The 15,005-nt window shown below is 45.0% G+C and overlaps 1 protein-coding gene across 1 annotated transcript in view; it reads left to right on the top strand.

Moving 5' to 3' along the window:
• The window catches only part of spag9a (sperm associated antigen 9a), a gene marked incomplete at its 5' end in the record, with an annotated part of 41,301 nt that overhangs the window by 6,241 nt on the left and 20,055 nt on the right, over positions 1-15,005 (top strand). Inside the window, 8 exons of the mRNA XM_083648780.1 lie at positions 2,938-3,008; positions 3,116-3,204; positions 4,168-4,318; positions 6,293-6,379; positions 8,105-8,240; positions 8,803-8,896; positions 8,994-9,115; positions 14,759-14,846. Coding sequence (XP_083504906.1) covers positions 2,938-3,008; positions 3,116-3,204; positions 4,168-4,318; positions 6,293-6,379; positions 8,105-8,240; positions 8,803-8,896; positions 8,994-9,115; positions 14,759-14,846 — 838 coding nt within the window. The remainder of the gene's footprint in view (positions 1-2,937; positions 3,009-3,115; positions 3,205-4,167; positions 4,319-6,292; positions 6,380-8,104; positions 8,241-8,802; positions 8,897-8,993; positions 9,116-14,758; positions 14,847-15,005) is intronic.

Raw genomic sequence — 15,005 nt, forward strand, 5'->3', positions numbered from 1 at the left:
ACTACAGAGCTTACCATGTCTGTGATGACTCACTTCCATGGTCGACCGCCTCCTGACCAGTAGAGGTAGCTCACAGTTTCCACTCTGCAGGAAAAAAACAGCCATTTTGTATCTAAAAGGCAGGGTAAACGAACGCAGGTGCAACCAAAACATTAATGAGCGTTTCCAACTTCCAATTTATTTATTTATTCATTTGAGTTGTTCCAACGCTGGGGCCCTCTTTAATGTTTTGGTTGCACTTGTGTTTGTTTACCCTGCCTTTTAGACACAGTGGCTGCTGTGAAAAAGGCCCATGCACATAGTCAGTGATGTCATCAACATGAGTCGCCATCGTGAGCCACACTGCCTCTCTGCCACGCCCAGTGGGTGATCAATCATGAATGTGGTTCTGAGGCTACACCTGGGCTGACTGCCCACAGACATTCCCCCTGCAGGACAGAGTCCAGCTACTCTAGTGTTTATACTGCTTAAGGATTGTCTCGTAAATAAGGCCACTGCCAGCAGCAGAGTAATGTTCTTTGGGAATTACCTAGTAGACAATGTAGGCCATATTTGTGTATAGAAGCTGCTATTCCCATAGCTGATCACATTTAGGCTAACCCACCGGGAGAACACGGTCTTTCTGTGGCAGAGCTCTGCTTTTGTTCAGATTGATTTTCACTTTCCTGCCTGGCATTGTATATACAATTAGTCCATCAATTCTGGTTGCGTTGGCTCTATACAGCTGTATTCTGCATTCTGCATTCTGCATGCTGATGATGGCTTCTAGCCGAAAACACGTTTGTTTTTGCCCACAGTAAATAAGAAGACTATTGATCTGTGAGTGCCGGTGGTTCTGTTTGTTTTGATCCTTACCACAACCGTGTGCACCCGATACGGTGTTCAAGATTTGGAGCTGTGTGCGCTGCTACTTTTGACTATATCTATTCTGTATTCATACATAGAGCACTTGAGACTCTTATTTAGACATCTGTATCATCAGATTAAGATGCATGCTACTCTTATTAGTGACAATGAGATGGTGATGCAGGCTACTCTTATTAGTGACAATGAGATGGTGATGCATGGACAAGGCTTTGTTATGTAATGTCCAACAACAAGCACCTGATGATAGAAGCTCCATTAAGAAACCCTCTAGGCTTCATGACTGCTTCATGGCTTCATATGAAATGGAGTGGACCATCATGGTCTTCTTGATGGATGACTTCCTGGTACCCACACAGACTGGGAAACTGTTTTCCTGTTCCTGGATGTTCTTCCTGGACTTACATATCCTGTTAGACTGTAATTGTACAGTAGGCAGAGTCAGTAGCTGTGTGATCAAATACATTTTTTAGATTAGGAAATTGTGGATTCATTCAGTATTGGCCTCACTTTCGGCTGCTCCACACTCCCTGATGTTTTAATCTGATGTGTTTAATCATCACACATAGGAACACGCATCACATGGCAATGATTACTAGCTTAATTCACCCCCTGTGTAGAAACTTTATCCCTTCACTTTATTCATCTCCCGGAAATTCATGACTGATGATAACAGAATAAAATCCCTCTGTAGTGTCAAAGTACACACACATAGACACAATAAGGGTGGGGGAAAAAAATCGATACACCATAGTATTGCGATATTTTGCCTGACGATATTGTATTGATATGCCACCGGGCATCTGCCCGAAACGCCCAATGTTGCAGTCCACACCTGCAGTGGTGTATTGAGTCCAGAGAAGCTTAATAATGTAGCCTACATGTGGGGCAAAAACAAAACAAAACAAAAAAACACTGCTTGTTTTACTTACGGTGAGGTCAAGGAAAAGGTAGGAAAAGGAGTTAGACAATATATTGAAATATCGCAATATTCAATATATCGCAATACTAGCCTATCGCAATATCGCAATACTATCGTATCGTGACTCAAGTATCGTTTTAGTATCGTATCGTGGGCATCTGGTGATTCCCACCCACCAAGACACAACATCACCAAACACTATGCAGAAGCTGTAGCTGCTGTATTTGTAGGTGTGTCTGTTCCAGCAGCCCTGTGCATGGCTCAGGCCAGGGCTTTTTAAAGTCTGACATTGTGGGCCTGACACAAAACCTTCCCCTTAGTTTACTTGCTTAGTTTTGCTCAATTGCTGGCTGCCTATGGGATCATGATTATGTTATTTGATCCCATAGACACTCAGCAATTGAAACAAGATAGCATGATATTGCTGTTTGACACCAAATACATAAAAGGTCTGTCTGAAGAGACATCTATTTGTTTCTGACTCTGGGAAAGTGGGAGAAACAGTACAATTCCCCCAAAGAACTGTATCTATTTTGAACCAAATCGCACCCATTTAGGCTATCATACACATTTGTGTCTGTATCTCCTCTTGATAACTAATGTCATAATGTAATATTTTTTCAATTACACTCACTGAGCCTGCCCTGAAATTGTTTGGAGCCCCCCTGGGGAGGCCGACTGTGAAAACCTCTGCTTTAGGCTAAACCTGGCGTGCTAATAGGGGATTAGCTGTCTTCTGTCACTTCACAAGTTGTCCCCCATTCAAAATTATTAGAGGGAGATTATGCGTACCGCCAGTGTCTGGCTGGTAGAGCACAGTTATGGAAGTGGCATACACACGCACACGCACACACACACACACACACACACACACACACACACACACCCAGATCCAGCATCCTGTGTGCAACATTTTGAACATTGTCACAGTAAAGGCTGTGATTGGCTGTGATTGACAGGTGGGTCAAAACTCGCATCGCAATTTTGTGCTGTATATTCGCATCGCTCTTGATGTGTAAGGACCTTAACAGTATCACTTTTATCTGGACCTAAACATTTCTGCTGCTCATCAGGACCAATGTAAGATGCCCGACTGACTCGTTAAGTGACTCCCATCATGATGGACCGATCAATGCTGTCTTCTCCCTCAGTCGGCAGGTTAGAAGAGCGAGAGGCGGAGCTCAAGAAGGAATTCAACTCGCTCCATCAGCGACACACAGAGGTGAGGGTGGGGGCACAGCGAGGGAGGGGTGGAAGGAGGAAGGAAGTGTTGCATCGTGGGGAATCTTGACACTGCGGAGTTGTCATCTTTTGTTTTACCTTCTGCAGATGATCCATAACTACATGGAGCACGTGGAGAGGATCAAACTGCAGCAGATGAGTGAGGCCTCGGAGTCGAACGCGCTGGGGCGAGTCAGGTAGGGGCATGCTGGGGCGAGTCAGGTAGGGGCATGCTGGGGCGAGTCAGGTAGGGGCATGCTGGGGCGAGTCAGGTAGGGGCATGCCAGCTGGGGCGAGACAGGTAGGGGCATGCTGGGGCGAGTCAGGTAGGGGCATGCTGGGGCGAGTCAGGTAGGGGCATGCTGGGGCGAGTCAGGTAGGGGCATGCTGGGGCGAGTCAGGTAGGGGCATGCTGGGGCGAGTCAGGTAGGGGCATGCTGGGGCGAGTCAGGTAGGGGCATGCTGGGGCGAATCAGGTAGGGGCATGCCAGCTGGGGCGAGTCAGGTAGGGGCATGCCAGCTGGGGCGAGTCAGGTAGGGGCATGGTGGGGCGAGTCAGGTAGGGGCATGGTGGGGCGAGTCAGGTAGGGGCATGCCAGCTGGGGCGAGTCAGGTAGGGGCATGGTGGGGCGAGTCAGGTAGGGGCATGGTGGGGCGAGTCAGGTAGGGGCATGCCAGCTGGGGCGAGTCAGGTAGGGGCATGCCAGCTGGGGCGAGTCAGGTAGGGGCATGCTGGGGCGTGTCAGGTAGGGGCATGCTGGGGCGAGTCAGGTAGGGGCATGGTGGGGCGAGTCAGGTAGGGGCATGCCAGCTGGGGCGAGTCAGGTAGGGGCATGCTGGGGCGAGTCAGGTAGGGGCATGCTGGGGCGAGTCAGGTAGGGGCATGCCAGGCTGGGGCGAGTCAGGTAGGGGCATGCTGGGGCGAGTCAGGTAGGGGCATGCCAGCTGGGGCGAGTCAGGTAGGGGCATGCCAGCTGGGGCGAGTCAGGTAGGGGCATGCCAGCTGGGGCGAGTCAGGTAGGGGCATGCTGGGGCGAGTCAGGTAGGGGCATGCCAGCTGGGGCGAGTCAGGTAGGGGCATGCCGGAGGAGTTCTTTGGGATTGGGACTTTCAGAGGCACACAATTAGAAGATTTCTTTCTTCTCTTCTTGTCTCTCCAGGAAAGAGCGGCCCCTTTCCCTGGGGATCTTCCCACCATCCGGAGGGGGCTCTCTGCTCATCCCAGACCCCCAGGCCAGGCCAGACACACTGGGCACAGAGAGCTGGAGGTTCGCGGACCCGGCACACCCACGCTCCAACACCAGCCTCAAGGTGTGTCTCCGGGTGGCACTGTGTGCACCTCCTATATATGGACAACACAATTTGAAGAAAAGAACAGCTTATTCCACTGTCATTTTTCCTAGGAATGTAAAACTATTCAATAAGTGGACGAGATCGGTTTACAAAAAGTATACAAGTTACTACTTAGGGTATATTACAAATTGCATAATAAAAACTAAGTATTAACCGTATTGTTAAAAGCCGAGGTGAGTGTTAAAAGCATACTTCAAACAGAAATGATGATATGTAGTGATAGGATCATTAGATGAGTTGTTGTGTTCTTCAGACCTTCTGCTAGTAGATAGAGGAGGTTGTTGGCTTTGGCTCCATGAAAAATAGAGAGGCTTTGATTTGGGTTGCGCGTGCTCCTGAAGCGTAGAGGGATCTGACAACAAGGCCATCTCTGTTTTCAGACCTCCATCCTCTCTCTTTCACCATTCAGGGATATGCAAACATGTCTGCTCCCTTGATGAAGCAGGGTAGATTATTAAAGTCTCATGAATCTCATGAATATTCACAATTGCAACTATTTCTTTCTTTTTTGCTAGGTGAATGTTATGCTTTATTATAATTATCCCAGTGATTTCAATTTCAATTCAATTGCACAAAGGCTATTGTGAACAAAGCTATAGAGTATAAACACTAGGATGACTATGTTATATAAGCTAAGATTGAGTCGTTTCCTATTTTAAGCAGTGATCTGAATAAGCATCGGTACCCCTCAACAAATGTTTGGGTGGCTGTGAGTTTGGTTTGATCTCTCCGGCAGTTAGGACCTGGAGGGTGACTGTGATATTTCATCCACTGCTGTGTCTTTGTAAAAACTGGGACATCAGCTCCGTGGAGAGGTGCATGATGGGAGCGATAGCCCCATGGTCGAGGTGCATGATGTTGTATGGCTTGGTAAGAGCCCAGCTGGAATGTGATTGGCTCTTCTGTAATCAGTGCTGCAGGACGGTCATTGTTGATGGCTTTGATATATACGCAGACAGGCTTTTATAGTTGAGCACGCCATATCTATTTGTGGAAGGGGCTGGTGTCGCCTTGTGACGCTCTGCCAGTGGAAAGGACTGGTTGATGATGTCATATGCCCTCATGCCAGCCATGACCTAAGCTCCACCCACAACGTGAGTCATATCAGCAAGACCTTTCCATTGCCTTTGAAGCTGGGACAGTTACATACAGTATGTATCCTAAATCACCACAGTTTGCTTCTTACAAAGGGGCCGTAAAAAAATGAGTGCCACTATTATTGAATCTGACATACATGTAGCAGGTAAATTGAAATCATGACACGCAGAAATCATACAACGCTGTACGCATCTGAAATCAGGGTCCCCCTGTATGGTTTGGGATACTGATGAAAGGAAATGTAATGCTCACAGTCTTGACTTACAGCCAGCAAACCACTGACTCTCACACTAGGCATGTGACAATATGAAATTTCACAGTACAGTACACTACGGTACCGAAAATATCGCTACCAAAATATCACGGTATGCGGTATTTCACGGTATTAATCCCCCCCTTTAATTAAATGTACTATGGCCCATCGAAAAAACAAATAAGTATTTTGGTTTGAAGGAAAATATTGCTTTATTGAACTCAAACTGAAGCTAAAATGAGAATGTTTACTCAAGAGTCCTCCACTATGAAATTGTTTGTAGTGGCATGTGGCGCGCTGGCGCCGTGCATATTGTGGCCACGGTATGAAAGCTTGCAGTATGATAACCGTGGTTGCTCGATATCGGTATATTGTTACATCCCTATCTCTCTCTCTCTCACACACACACACACACACAGGCATACATGTACAAATATACTCTGTCATACGCACACACTACTCCACTGTCATACGCACACACTACTCCATTGAATTCATGCACACTGTCTGGTGCATGCACTTGTGCTGAGCTGCTTGTGCACCTATGAGCTTGATTGTAACTCTCTCCCCCCTCCAAGCAGTTGGACTTGGACGACCCCCCAAAGAGCAGGGAGGGTAAGAGTGCGCAGGACACTACTTGGGGGAATTCACTGGCTGACGACTGCAAGGTAGTTGGATGATGGCGGAAGTACCGGGCAGCCACACGCTGGCACGGGCCGTGGCCGGCACAGTGTTTGTGTTTGCGTGTCTGTGGGCTTCAGTAGTCTCCTCCTCCACTAAGCTGTTTCATCTTTTCAAACGCGCCACCTCTTTCTTTGTGCATTTAATGACCCCGACTTCACACAGCGCCCCTCTGCCACATGCAACCACGTCGTACATGAAGGCCACACCAGGTCTTTTGAAATGTAAGTTCCCTGTAAAGGAAAGAAGGAACCAACAAACAAACATCACTTTGGTCTCAGCTGTGTACACTGAGGATGGAATAGGCTAATATTAGCGTTAATGGCGTGGTTGCATCTGGCCTCTATTTTGTTTTTAATTTTTGTTGAAAATGCATGATCGTTTTATCTTTCACCCGCTGTTGTTGCAGTTTTGCTTCATTATCCATGCTAGCTTTGAAGCAAATCTCAATATTACAGTGACATTTGTGATCACTCATTGTAGAGTAACTTAGCATCATCAATTCAGGTAGTATTCTTTCTGTCTCTTGTCGCTGTAGCTGTGCGCTCAATATAGCATTAGGCCTAACTAGATTTCTAATTGTCTTTACACGTTAACTTTTCAGGGAGCTTCTTAAACCCTGTTCACTTCTTTGGCGTTTCTCTCTTCTTTTTTAAAGTTTTGTGTCAGTCTGTGTTGTGTTCTGTTGTGTTGTGATTTTCCAGAGGTAGAGTGGCACCTCCCATCAGCCATTGTAGCTGTAGTTTATGTTCACGTCACGATGTGCGAAGCCCCCACAATCCTTTGTGGATTCAGTGGATTTGATGTGTGTGTGTGTGTGTGTGTGTGTGTGTGTGTGTGTGTGCGCGTGCGGGCCCTTGCTCTCTGCTGCTGTGTTTACTGTCTCTGTTGTGTCTGATTAGAAAGCAATCCCTGTTCCCTCTTCATGTCTGTTCAGTGTTTCCGTTGTCGGTGCAATTTCGGCTACAAGATCGGCTCGGCCACGCATTGTGATTGGCTGTACGTCGGGCACGTGGTGGGATTAACGTGGGCAAAATGGTTTAGATTAGCTAACAAGCTAATGGTAAGCTACTGATGTTATCAGACATGATTGACATTAAAAATATGAATCAGGGTTAGGGGTTAGGGTTAGATCCCGTTGTGGACCCTGAGCTGAGCACTTCCTAGGGCGAGCCGAATCTGTAGGCCGAATAGATCCTGTACCTACCTACCTACACCGTGTTGTTTCATTTTTGTGTTCATTTGTAGTACCGGTATTTCTCTGAATTGAATTAACTTTCCCAGGTGTTTTCCCAGGTGAGCTCCAATTTCAGGAAAAAAACAGTGAATCTGTAGCTTAATTCAGCGATATTCATGATTAATAGATTTATTTTTCCATTCTTACCTGAATTCTTTCACAGAAGGGAAAAAGTAATTTTACAGGTAGATTTTCAATTGATATAATTATGGTGCTCCAGCCATGAGAAATGTAAACGTTGCAGGAAATTGGACTCTCCTCTCTTGTGTTGTGTGTGCAGCATTGTATGTGTTGCATCCCCAGTCTTTGCAGTTTGTGTGTAGCACTGTTTTTGTTCCAAACTAACGCTAGCCTGTCAGATGTGAAGCTGTGCTGTGATGGTGTCGTTTGCACTGTGGCGTCTGCTTCCTGTGGGGTCGAGGTTAGTGTCCGCTTGACCCTCGGTCGTAAACGACTAAGTCACTTATCATTTCAGGATGAGCTGTCGGACTTCAGCGGCTCCAAGTCGGCCACGCCGATGTCCAGCGCGGCCTCGGACGTGGGAAGGCAGGATGGGAACAGTAAAAGCACGGAGGTGCAGGCCGCGCCGGGCACCAGGTCTATATCTGTGGGTAGGTCAAACACCATGGAAGTGCTTTAGTTACAAATGGCAATTGAACAGAATCACAACCAGAGTCACTTCATGCAGGAATTTGTCTTGGAGGCCTTGGTGGCACAGAAACATATCAATTAAGATGTAGCGACTTTGTACATATTTAGACACGCGGACAACAAGACTTCACATACTGTGAAGGGCACATGGTCGACAGTAGACTACACTTTACAAAGATACATTCAACATCCAGTAATGTGCATTCAGCCAAAATGTATCATTCACAGTTTGAATATCTCTTTAAATTATACATAGCCCAATAAAACGATGCCATCAAGGAAATTTTCAGTGATAGAATGGTCAACGGCCTCTATTCAGATTGTTTTATTACTATTACATCAACGTGACACTTGGAAACCGACTATAGAACAAGTCAGGAACCAAAACATTGTAGTGAATTCATTCTAAATTTTGAACTGTTTCTAATAAATACAATTGAGGTTGGCTAAATATTTAAACGTTAATTTTTGTTGCAACCTCTCATCTGCGGGTCATGCTGCCCCTTGTCTTGTGCTGTGTAGGTTTGCCTGAAAACGAGGAGAGCTCAGATGTGCAGGACATCATCGAGTCCACCCCCGAGCTGGACATGGACCTCAGTGGATGCAAGGCATCCAGGTAGGCCAAAGAGTACGCTGTGTCATGTGTCTATTTTAAACAAAGTTGCACCAGGCAGGCAGTGATACGTCACCTCTAATGGTTATCGCTCTTTCAGCACCCCTACCAAAGGCATCGAGAACATGGCGTTTGACCGCAACACAGAATCCCTGTTTGAGGAGCTGTCGTCTGCAGGCACGGGGCTGATAGGGGATGTGGATGAAGGGGCTGACCTGCTGGGTGAGAAAGAAGTCTGGGTAACACTTTATAATAACGTTCAGTCGTAAGTCATTTATAAGCCTTTAGTTAATGATGAACTAATCACTTACAAAACATGAATATACATTTGTAGATGATTAATACATGCTATGTTAACATATCACAAATGTGTTGTAAGTCATCTATAAACCTTTAGTAAATGAAGTGTTCCTCACCTGTTATAAATGATGTGTAAATCATTTACAATTAATTTACAAGGCTTTCTGCATCCCATAATCTAAAGTGTAAACCATTCATCACACATAAATGTGTTACATACAAGGGGTAGCTCTGTCAAAATGGAAGCCAATGTGGAAGTGCACTTAAAGCAGCTACGAGCAACTTTTTCGATTGTTATTAAACAGTATAAATTTAATATCAATGCATCACATCTTACCTCTAATAGTCGACGAGACCAACGCAGAGTAGTCTCGCTTGAACCCCGAGTGAATCGGCCAGTGTTAGTCTGTCTGTAGCCAGGGCAGATCAGGAAGTGAAATGAAACAGTTTGCAGCAGCCACTTCGGCCATAACCACAAAATAACTTCCAAAAAACCTGTTAGAATATAACGAGAGATGTTCCCGAGAGTATGCGTGGCGTTCACATTGTTTATGTTATGTTGCTAGGCAGCCCAAACGGCGTAGGCAGGCACCTGCGTTTCACTTCCGCGTTTCACTTCCGGGTTACCCGGTCCGGTCTCTCTAGAGAGCCCCCTGTTGACGCGAGTTTAGACAGACACAGAGTTAATAATCACCTAAGGGAGCAATCTCAGATACACACGGCTTTGGTCTCAGCTACTATTATAGGTAAGATGTGATGCATCAATATTGTAATTATACTGTTTAATAACAATCGAAAAAGTTGCTAGTAGCTGCTTTAACCCTGCATTCTTTCGAATGGCCTGCAGGGGGCGACCCATTGGTCTGTGGACTTCTGTTTTTTGACGCCTCATGTATGGCATTTTGGCCATTGCCATCTTGGATCTGGACACAAGTCCAGGGGTTTCCCACAGAGCACGGCCTGCTATTGGTCTGTGATCGGCGAGCTGTGTGATCAGTGAGCTGTATGATCAGTGGACAAGCGACCTGTCAATCAAAATAGTCTGATACTAGCGATTGAGACCATAAACACATTAGGAAAGTGTTTACTGAGGCCATACTTGAAGCTTCAAAACAGAAATCCACAAACGAATGGGTCGCCCCCTGCAGGCAAAGAGGACACTTCCGCATTGGCTTCAATTTTGACAAACAGAGCTACCCCCTTGTATGTAACACATTTATGTGTCATGAATGGTTTACACTTTAGATTAGGGGATGCAGAAAGCCTTGTAAATTAATTGTAAATTATTTACACATCATTTACAAGAGGTGAGGAACACAAGTTTAGAGATGACTTACAAGACATTTGTAAGTCTTTCTGATTCTGATTCTGATATGTTAACATAACATGTATTAATCATCTACAAATGTATATTCATGTTTTGTAAATGGTTAGTTCATCATTAACTAAAGGCTTATAAATGACTTACAACTGAACGTTATTATAAAGTGTTACCGAAGTGTGTCTATCTGTCTGTCTGTAGTGGCACAAGACTAGCCTGGTGTCCAGCCCCATATGAATCGCAGTTGACAGCACTCTTCATATGGGTCACAAAGTGTCCACTAGCGGTTATTGAGGACAGATACTGTCCGAGATGCCTGATTGGCTGGTCGATGTAGGCGGCGGGACTAATCTACCGATGACGCACTACTACAGAGCGCAGCAACAACACACCTGTATGTTAAATAGCTATAGCTAGCTGTTAGCTACGTTAGCCAAGCCCACTACCTGCTGCTGTAACCGCTTCACCGGGCTCAGAACACCACTGTGAGTGACCACAGATTTAAACAGTTTGAGTCACGCTCTTTCCAGTAACCCATCAGCTTCGAAATCAGTTGGCCGGTTGTTGAGCTGTTGGCGGCGTGCAGCTAAAGTTAACATTGTACGGCGGTTGCCGGTGTAGGTACCTGATGTAGCAGACAAAGAGTATTGAAGGCAAGAGACCAAGCTCTTATGCTTTTTTGACAACAGCAGTGGAACAACCTATTAGCCTTCAGTTCTTATCAATTAAAGTTATTTGGCGCAGAATTGTCAAAGTCATCCTGCTTTGCGACTGTGATTGATTGGTCAAAGAGGTCGATATTTGACAACAGACAGCAACCAATGGGTGGGGGCTGAAAAATACGTCACCGAATCAGTGGCGAATAAACTTACGTCCAGCCCTTAATGAAGGATTCATTCATTGGATACCAGGCTAGCTCAATGCAGCACTGTAGAGGAATAGTGTAGCAGCTCTGAATAAATTGTATATGTCATGTGATGTAATGGAATAGTCTTACAGTACTTACTCAAATTACTTGATTCAATCTGACTTAAAAATATCTTTAAGTGAAATGACCATTTGGTGTTTTTAAATTTCCGGTGTTTTCCTGTAATGTTTCCCAGTCAAATTGCAATTTTAAAATATGAAACGAATGAAGTACAATTTCTTGAACAATTGAATGTTCTAAATAATTACTGTATTTCACATGTTGCCTGAGAAGATGATCATGTACTGTATAAATCTGTAGCTTATATCTAAGCATATCTGCAATATCTTTTCAACAGTCCATATTGTTTATTAATGAGACACCAGAGTGTTGTCAGTCTAATCATAATTTTCACTTTATTATTTTCTTGCACCATTTGTGAAATGTTATTACATCAAACTGCATTAACTGCACTTAACTGCATTGTTCTTGCCATTTCTCAGCAAATTATCAATATAATCAACTGGTTTTAGGGGATTTTCAAGGAACTTTAATGCTTTTCTTGAGGCACTTGTGTTTGGCTAGCAGCTGCTGTTTTACCCACTGTACCAGCTTGAGTGGTCATAACTAGGGATGGGTATCGTTTCATATTTTTCGATACCTGTGCTAAAACGATACTTCTAAAATGGTACCGGTGCCTAAACGGTGCCTGAAACTGTACTTAAAAAAATAATAAAGCAGATTTATAAAGCAGATTTAAACAATTATTTCTATTTAAAGAGGCTGTAAAGAGGATTTCAAATAATAATTGTTTGTGTTATGCCTAGGCCTAGAGCCTAGAATGTTAGTGAAGGTGCGTGCAGCGCCGGTTTCGGAGCACTGGAGGGCAGACATTTCACTCAGCAGCTCGGACATGGCACCTAAATGAGGCACCTAAATCTGCATTGCAATAGAGAGGTCCAGTAACGAGTCTGGAAATCATCGATGCTAACGCCCCTGGTTCTAAACAGTTTTCGCCTATGGGAGTTTTGAATGGGTTTTTGGCGCGATGCTTCTAATAATCTCTCTGGGCAACGCTGGCTTAATCAAACGCGAACCAGTGTTTAGTAACATCATCTTCACACATGAAGACCACTTTTATGAGTTTTGAAGCTTTTACATGCCGTTAAACGGGCGGCTAGCTAGCAAACGGCTAAATGAGACTACACTGCTGAGTCGATGTGGATATATACGTCAATAACGTCACCACTTCAAAGGGCGAACACGGAAATTCTCTTTCCCTCACCTGGTTCAGCCCCGTTCAGCCCGAGGTAATCAGTGCACACATCAACAACAGTCCAGGTTGAGTGCTGACGTGACGTGAAGCCTATGCGACAGTGTGTAGTTCAGGATTAGCTTAGCTCGAGCATTTTACTTCTAGGGCTCGCATTTATGCTACAAAACTCATGAAAGTGGTCCTCATGTGTGAAGATTATCCCGCTGAACCTTGGTTCGCGTTTGATTAAACTTGCGTTGCCCACAGACATTATTTGAAGCATATCGCCAAAAACCCATTCAAAAATCCCATAGACAGAAACAGTGTAGAACCAGGAAGTTCGGGACTTCCGCATTCAGCCTACAAAAATACGTCATCCCTGGACCTCTCTATTTGGTACCGGTAGTACCGGTTGCAAAAGCACCTGGCCTGGTTTCTGTACCCATCCCTAGTCATAACAGCACCACCTGCTGTTAGCTGCAATGCTACAACACTTGCTTTGGACTAGCTGTTAAGCTGCTAATACACAGTGTCAGCCACCTATCCATGTTAACCCTGCCTCTCTTTCTCCCGTGTCTCATCCTCTGGCTTTTGCCCATTATCCCAGTGGAGTACTCTGGTGTGTATGACCTTTGACCTCCAACCTTTCCTTAGCTAAACCTTCTTCCCTAATTTCCCCTTGACCTTTACTCACTGCTCACTTTTCTCCCATGTTCTTCTCCCATCAGCTCATAGCTTCTTGCTCATTCTGCTTGATAGCAGCTGGCACACAGTTTCAATGATGCAGTGTAGAGCTTTTCAGCTGCCTGCTTTTGACTGCCTGGTTCCTCCAAAGTCACAGTTGTGTAGATGTTGAGACAAAGTTTAAGAGGTGCATGAATGGCGGAGTTCAGTGCTTCTTTTGGATTACATATTTTAAAATGATGCATCATTTGTACAAAGTAGGCCTAACTCCTGTTTATTTTACATCTTCAAATAAATTATTTTTGCTCGTTTTTCCCCTTTCGTTTTTTTTTTTTATTACTGCCCCTATCGTATCTAGCTAACCTTAGAGACCCAGCAGCTTGTCTTCCTCATCGCCTGTAGAGTCGACAGCTAAACGTTTAGCTCTCACTCTTCCATCGGTTTGGTCATTCCGCTGTCTCACACTATCTCCACCTCTCTCTCTCTCTCTCTTTCTGCCTTACTTGGATTGCATGGTTTTCTCAGACCTTAGTTTGCTTGGTAAGACCTCACCCACTCTCTCATCCTTCTCCTGTCAGTCATGTGACGTGTGTGTGTGTGTGTGTGTGTGTGTGTGTGTGTGTGTGTGTGTGTGTGTGTGTGTTTGTGCGTGTCTGTGCTGTGGTTGGTTCCGTTCTGCACATAGTTGCTCGTGTTGTGAAGCCCAACAGATATCTCACCAGGAGATATTTATTTCACACCCTACGTTGTGTCTTTGTTAGATTTGAACACATTAAGAATAATCTAGTGGCGCATCCTCTCTATTCATAGCTTTCAAGGGGCGTTACGTGCTGCCGGGAACGCCCACCTGGCGGTCAAAAAACAAACTTGTTCATTCGCTGCCAGCCGCGTCGACTAGTTTCTCATGCTGTTTGTTCAGCCGTTTGTACACACGTCTTTGCAGCCAACATTTCATCAAAGGTAAGCTCAAGTAACGTTACAATAATGATTAAAATACCCCGTTAACGTTACTTGAGCTTACCTTTGATGAAATGTTGGCTGCAAAGACGTGTGTACTTTGATGGTAGCCATTTGCCCTCCCCAGCGACTGAACCACGTCTAATCGCACAAATCCACAACCTCCTCCTTTCTGAGTTTTCTTTCTCCGACGGCATTCTGTAAAAGCACAAGCCAGGCGTGTCTCCTCGTCGGTTAGTGCAACCGATAGCACAACAGGTATCCGGCATTTTGGCTGAACAAACAGCGTGAGAAACTAGTGACTCGGCGGCAGTGGAATGAACAAGTTTTTTGACCGCCAGGTGGGCGTTCCCGGCAGCACGTAACGCCCCTTGAAAGCTATGAATAGCGCTTATGTAGTCACTTCTCCAGTTTGTCCTCAACTCCTTTTTCCTTCAATAGAATTCCAAACTTATTGTAACTTCTATTCAGGTATGGGCCGTGAAGTGGAAAATCTCATTCAGGAGAACACACAGCTGCTGGAGACAAAGTAAGTGTGGGAAGTTTTCTCAATTCATTATGTGTTTTTGAGTTTGTTATTTGATACTGTACTTTAGATCTGACATTTCTTAATCCTGTCTATGATAAGTAAGTAAAGTTTATTTATATAGCACGCTTCACAGAGCAGAGTCACAAAGTGCTTCACAGG

This window comes from Poromitra crassiceps (genome assembly GCF_964638095.1).
Source record: "Poromitra crassiceps genome assembly, chromosome: 13".
In the NCBI taxonomy this organism is placed as follows: Eukaryota; Metazoa; Chordata; class Actinopteri; order Beryciformes; family Melamphaidae; genus Poromitra; species Poromitra crassiceps.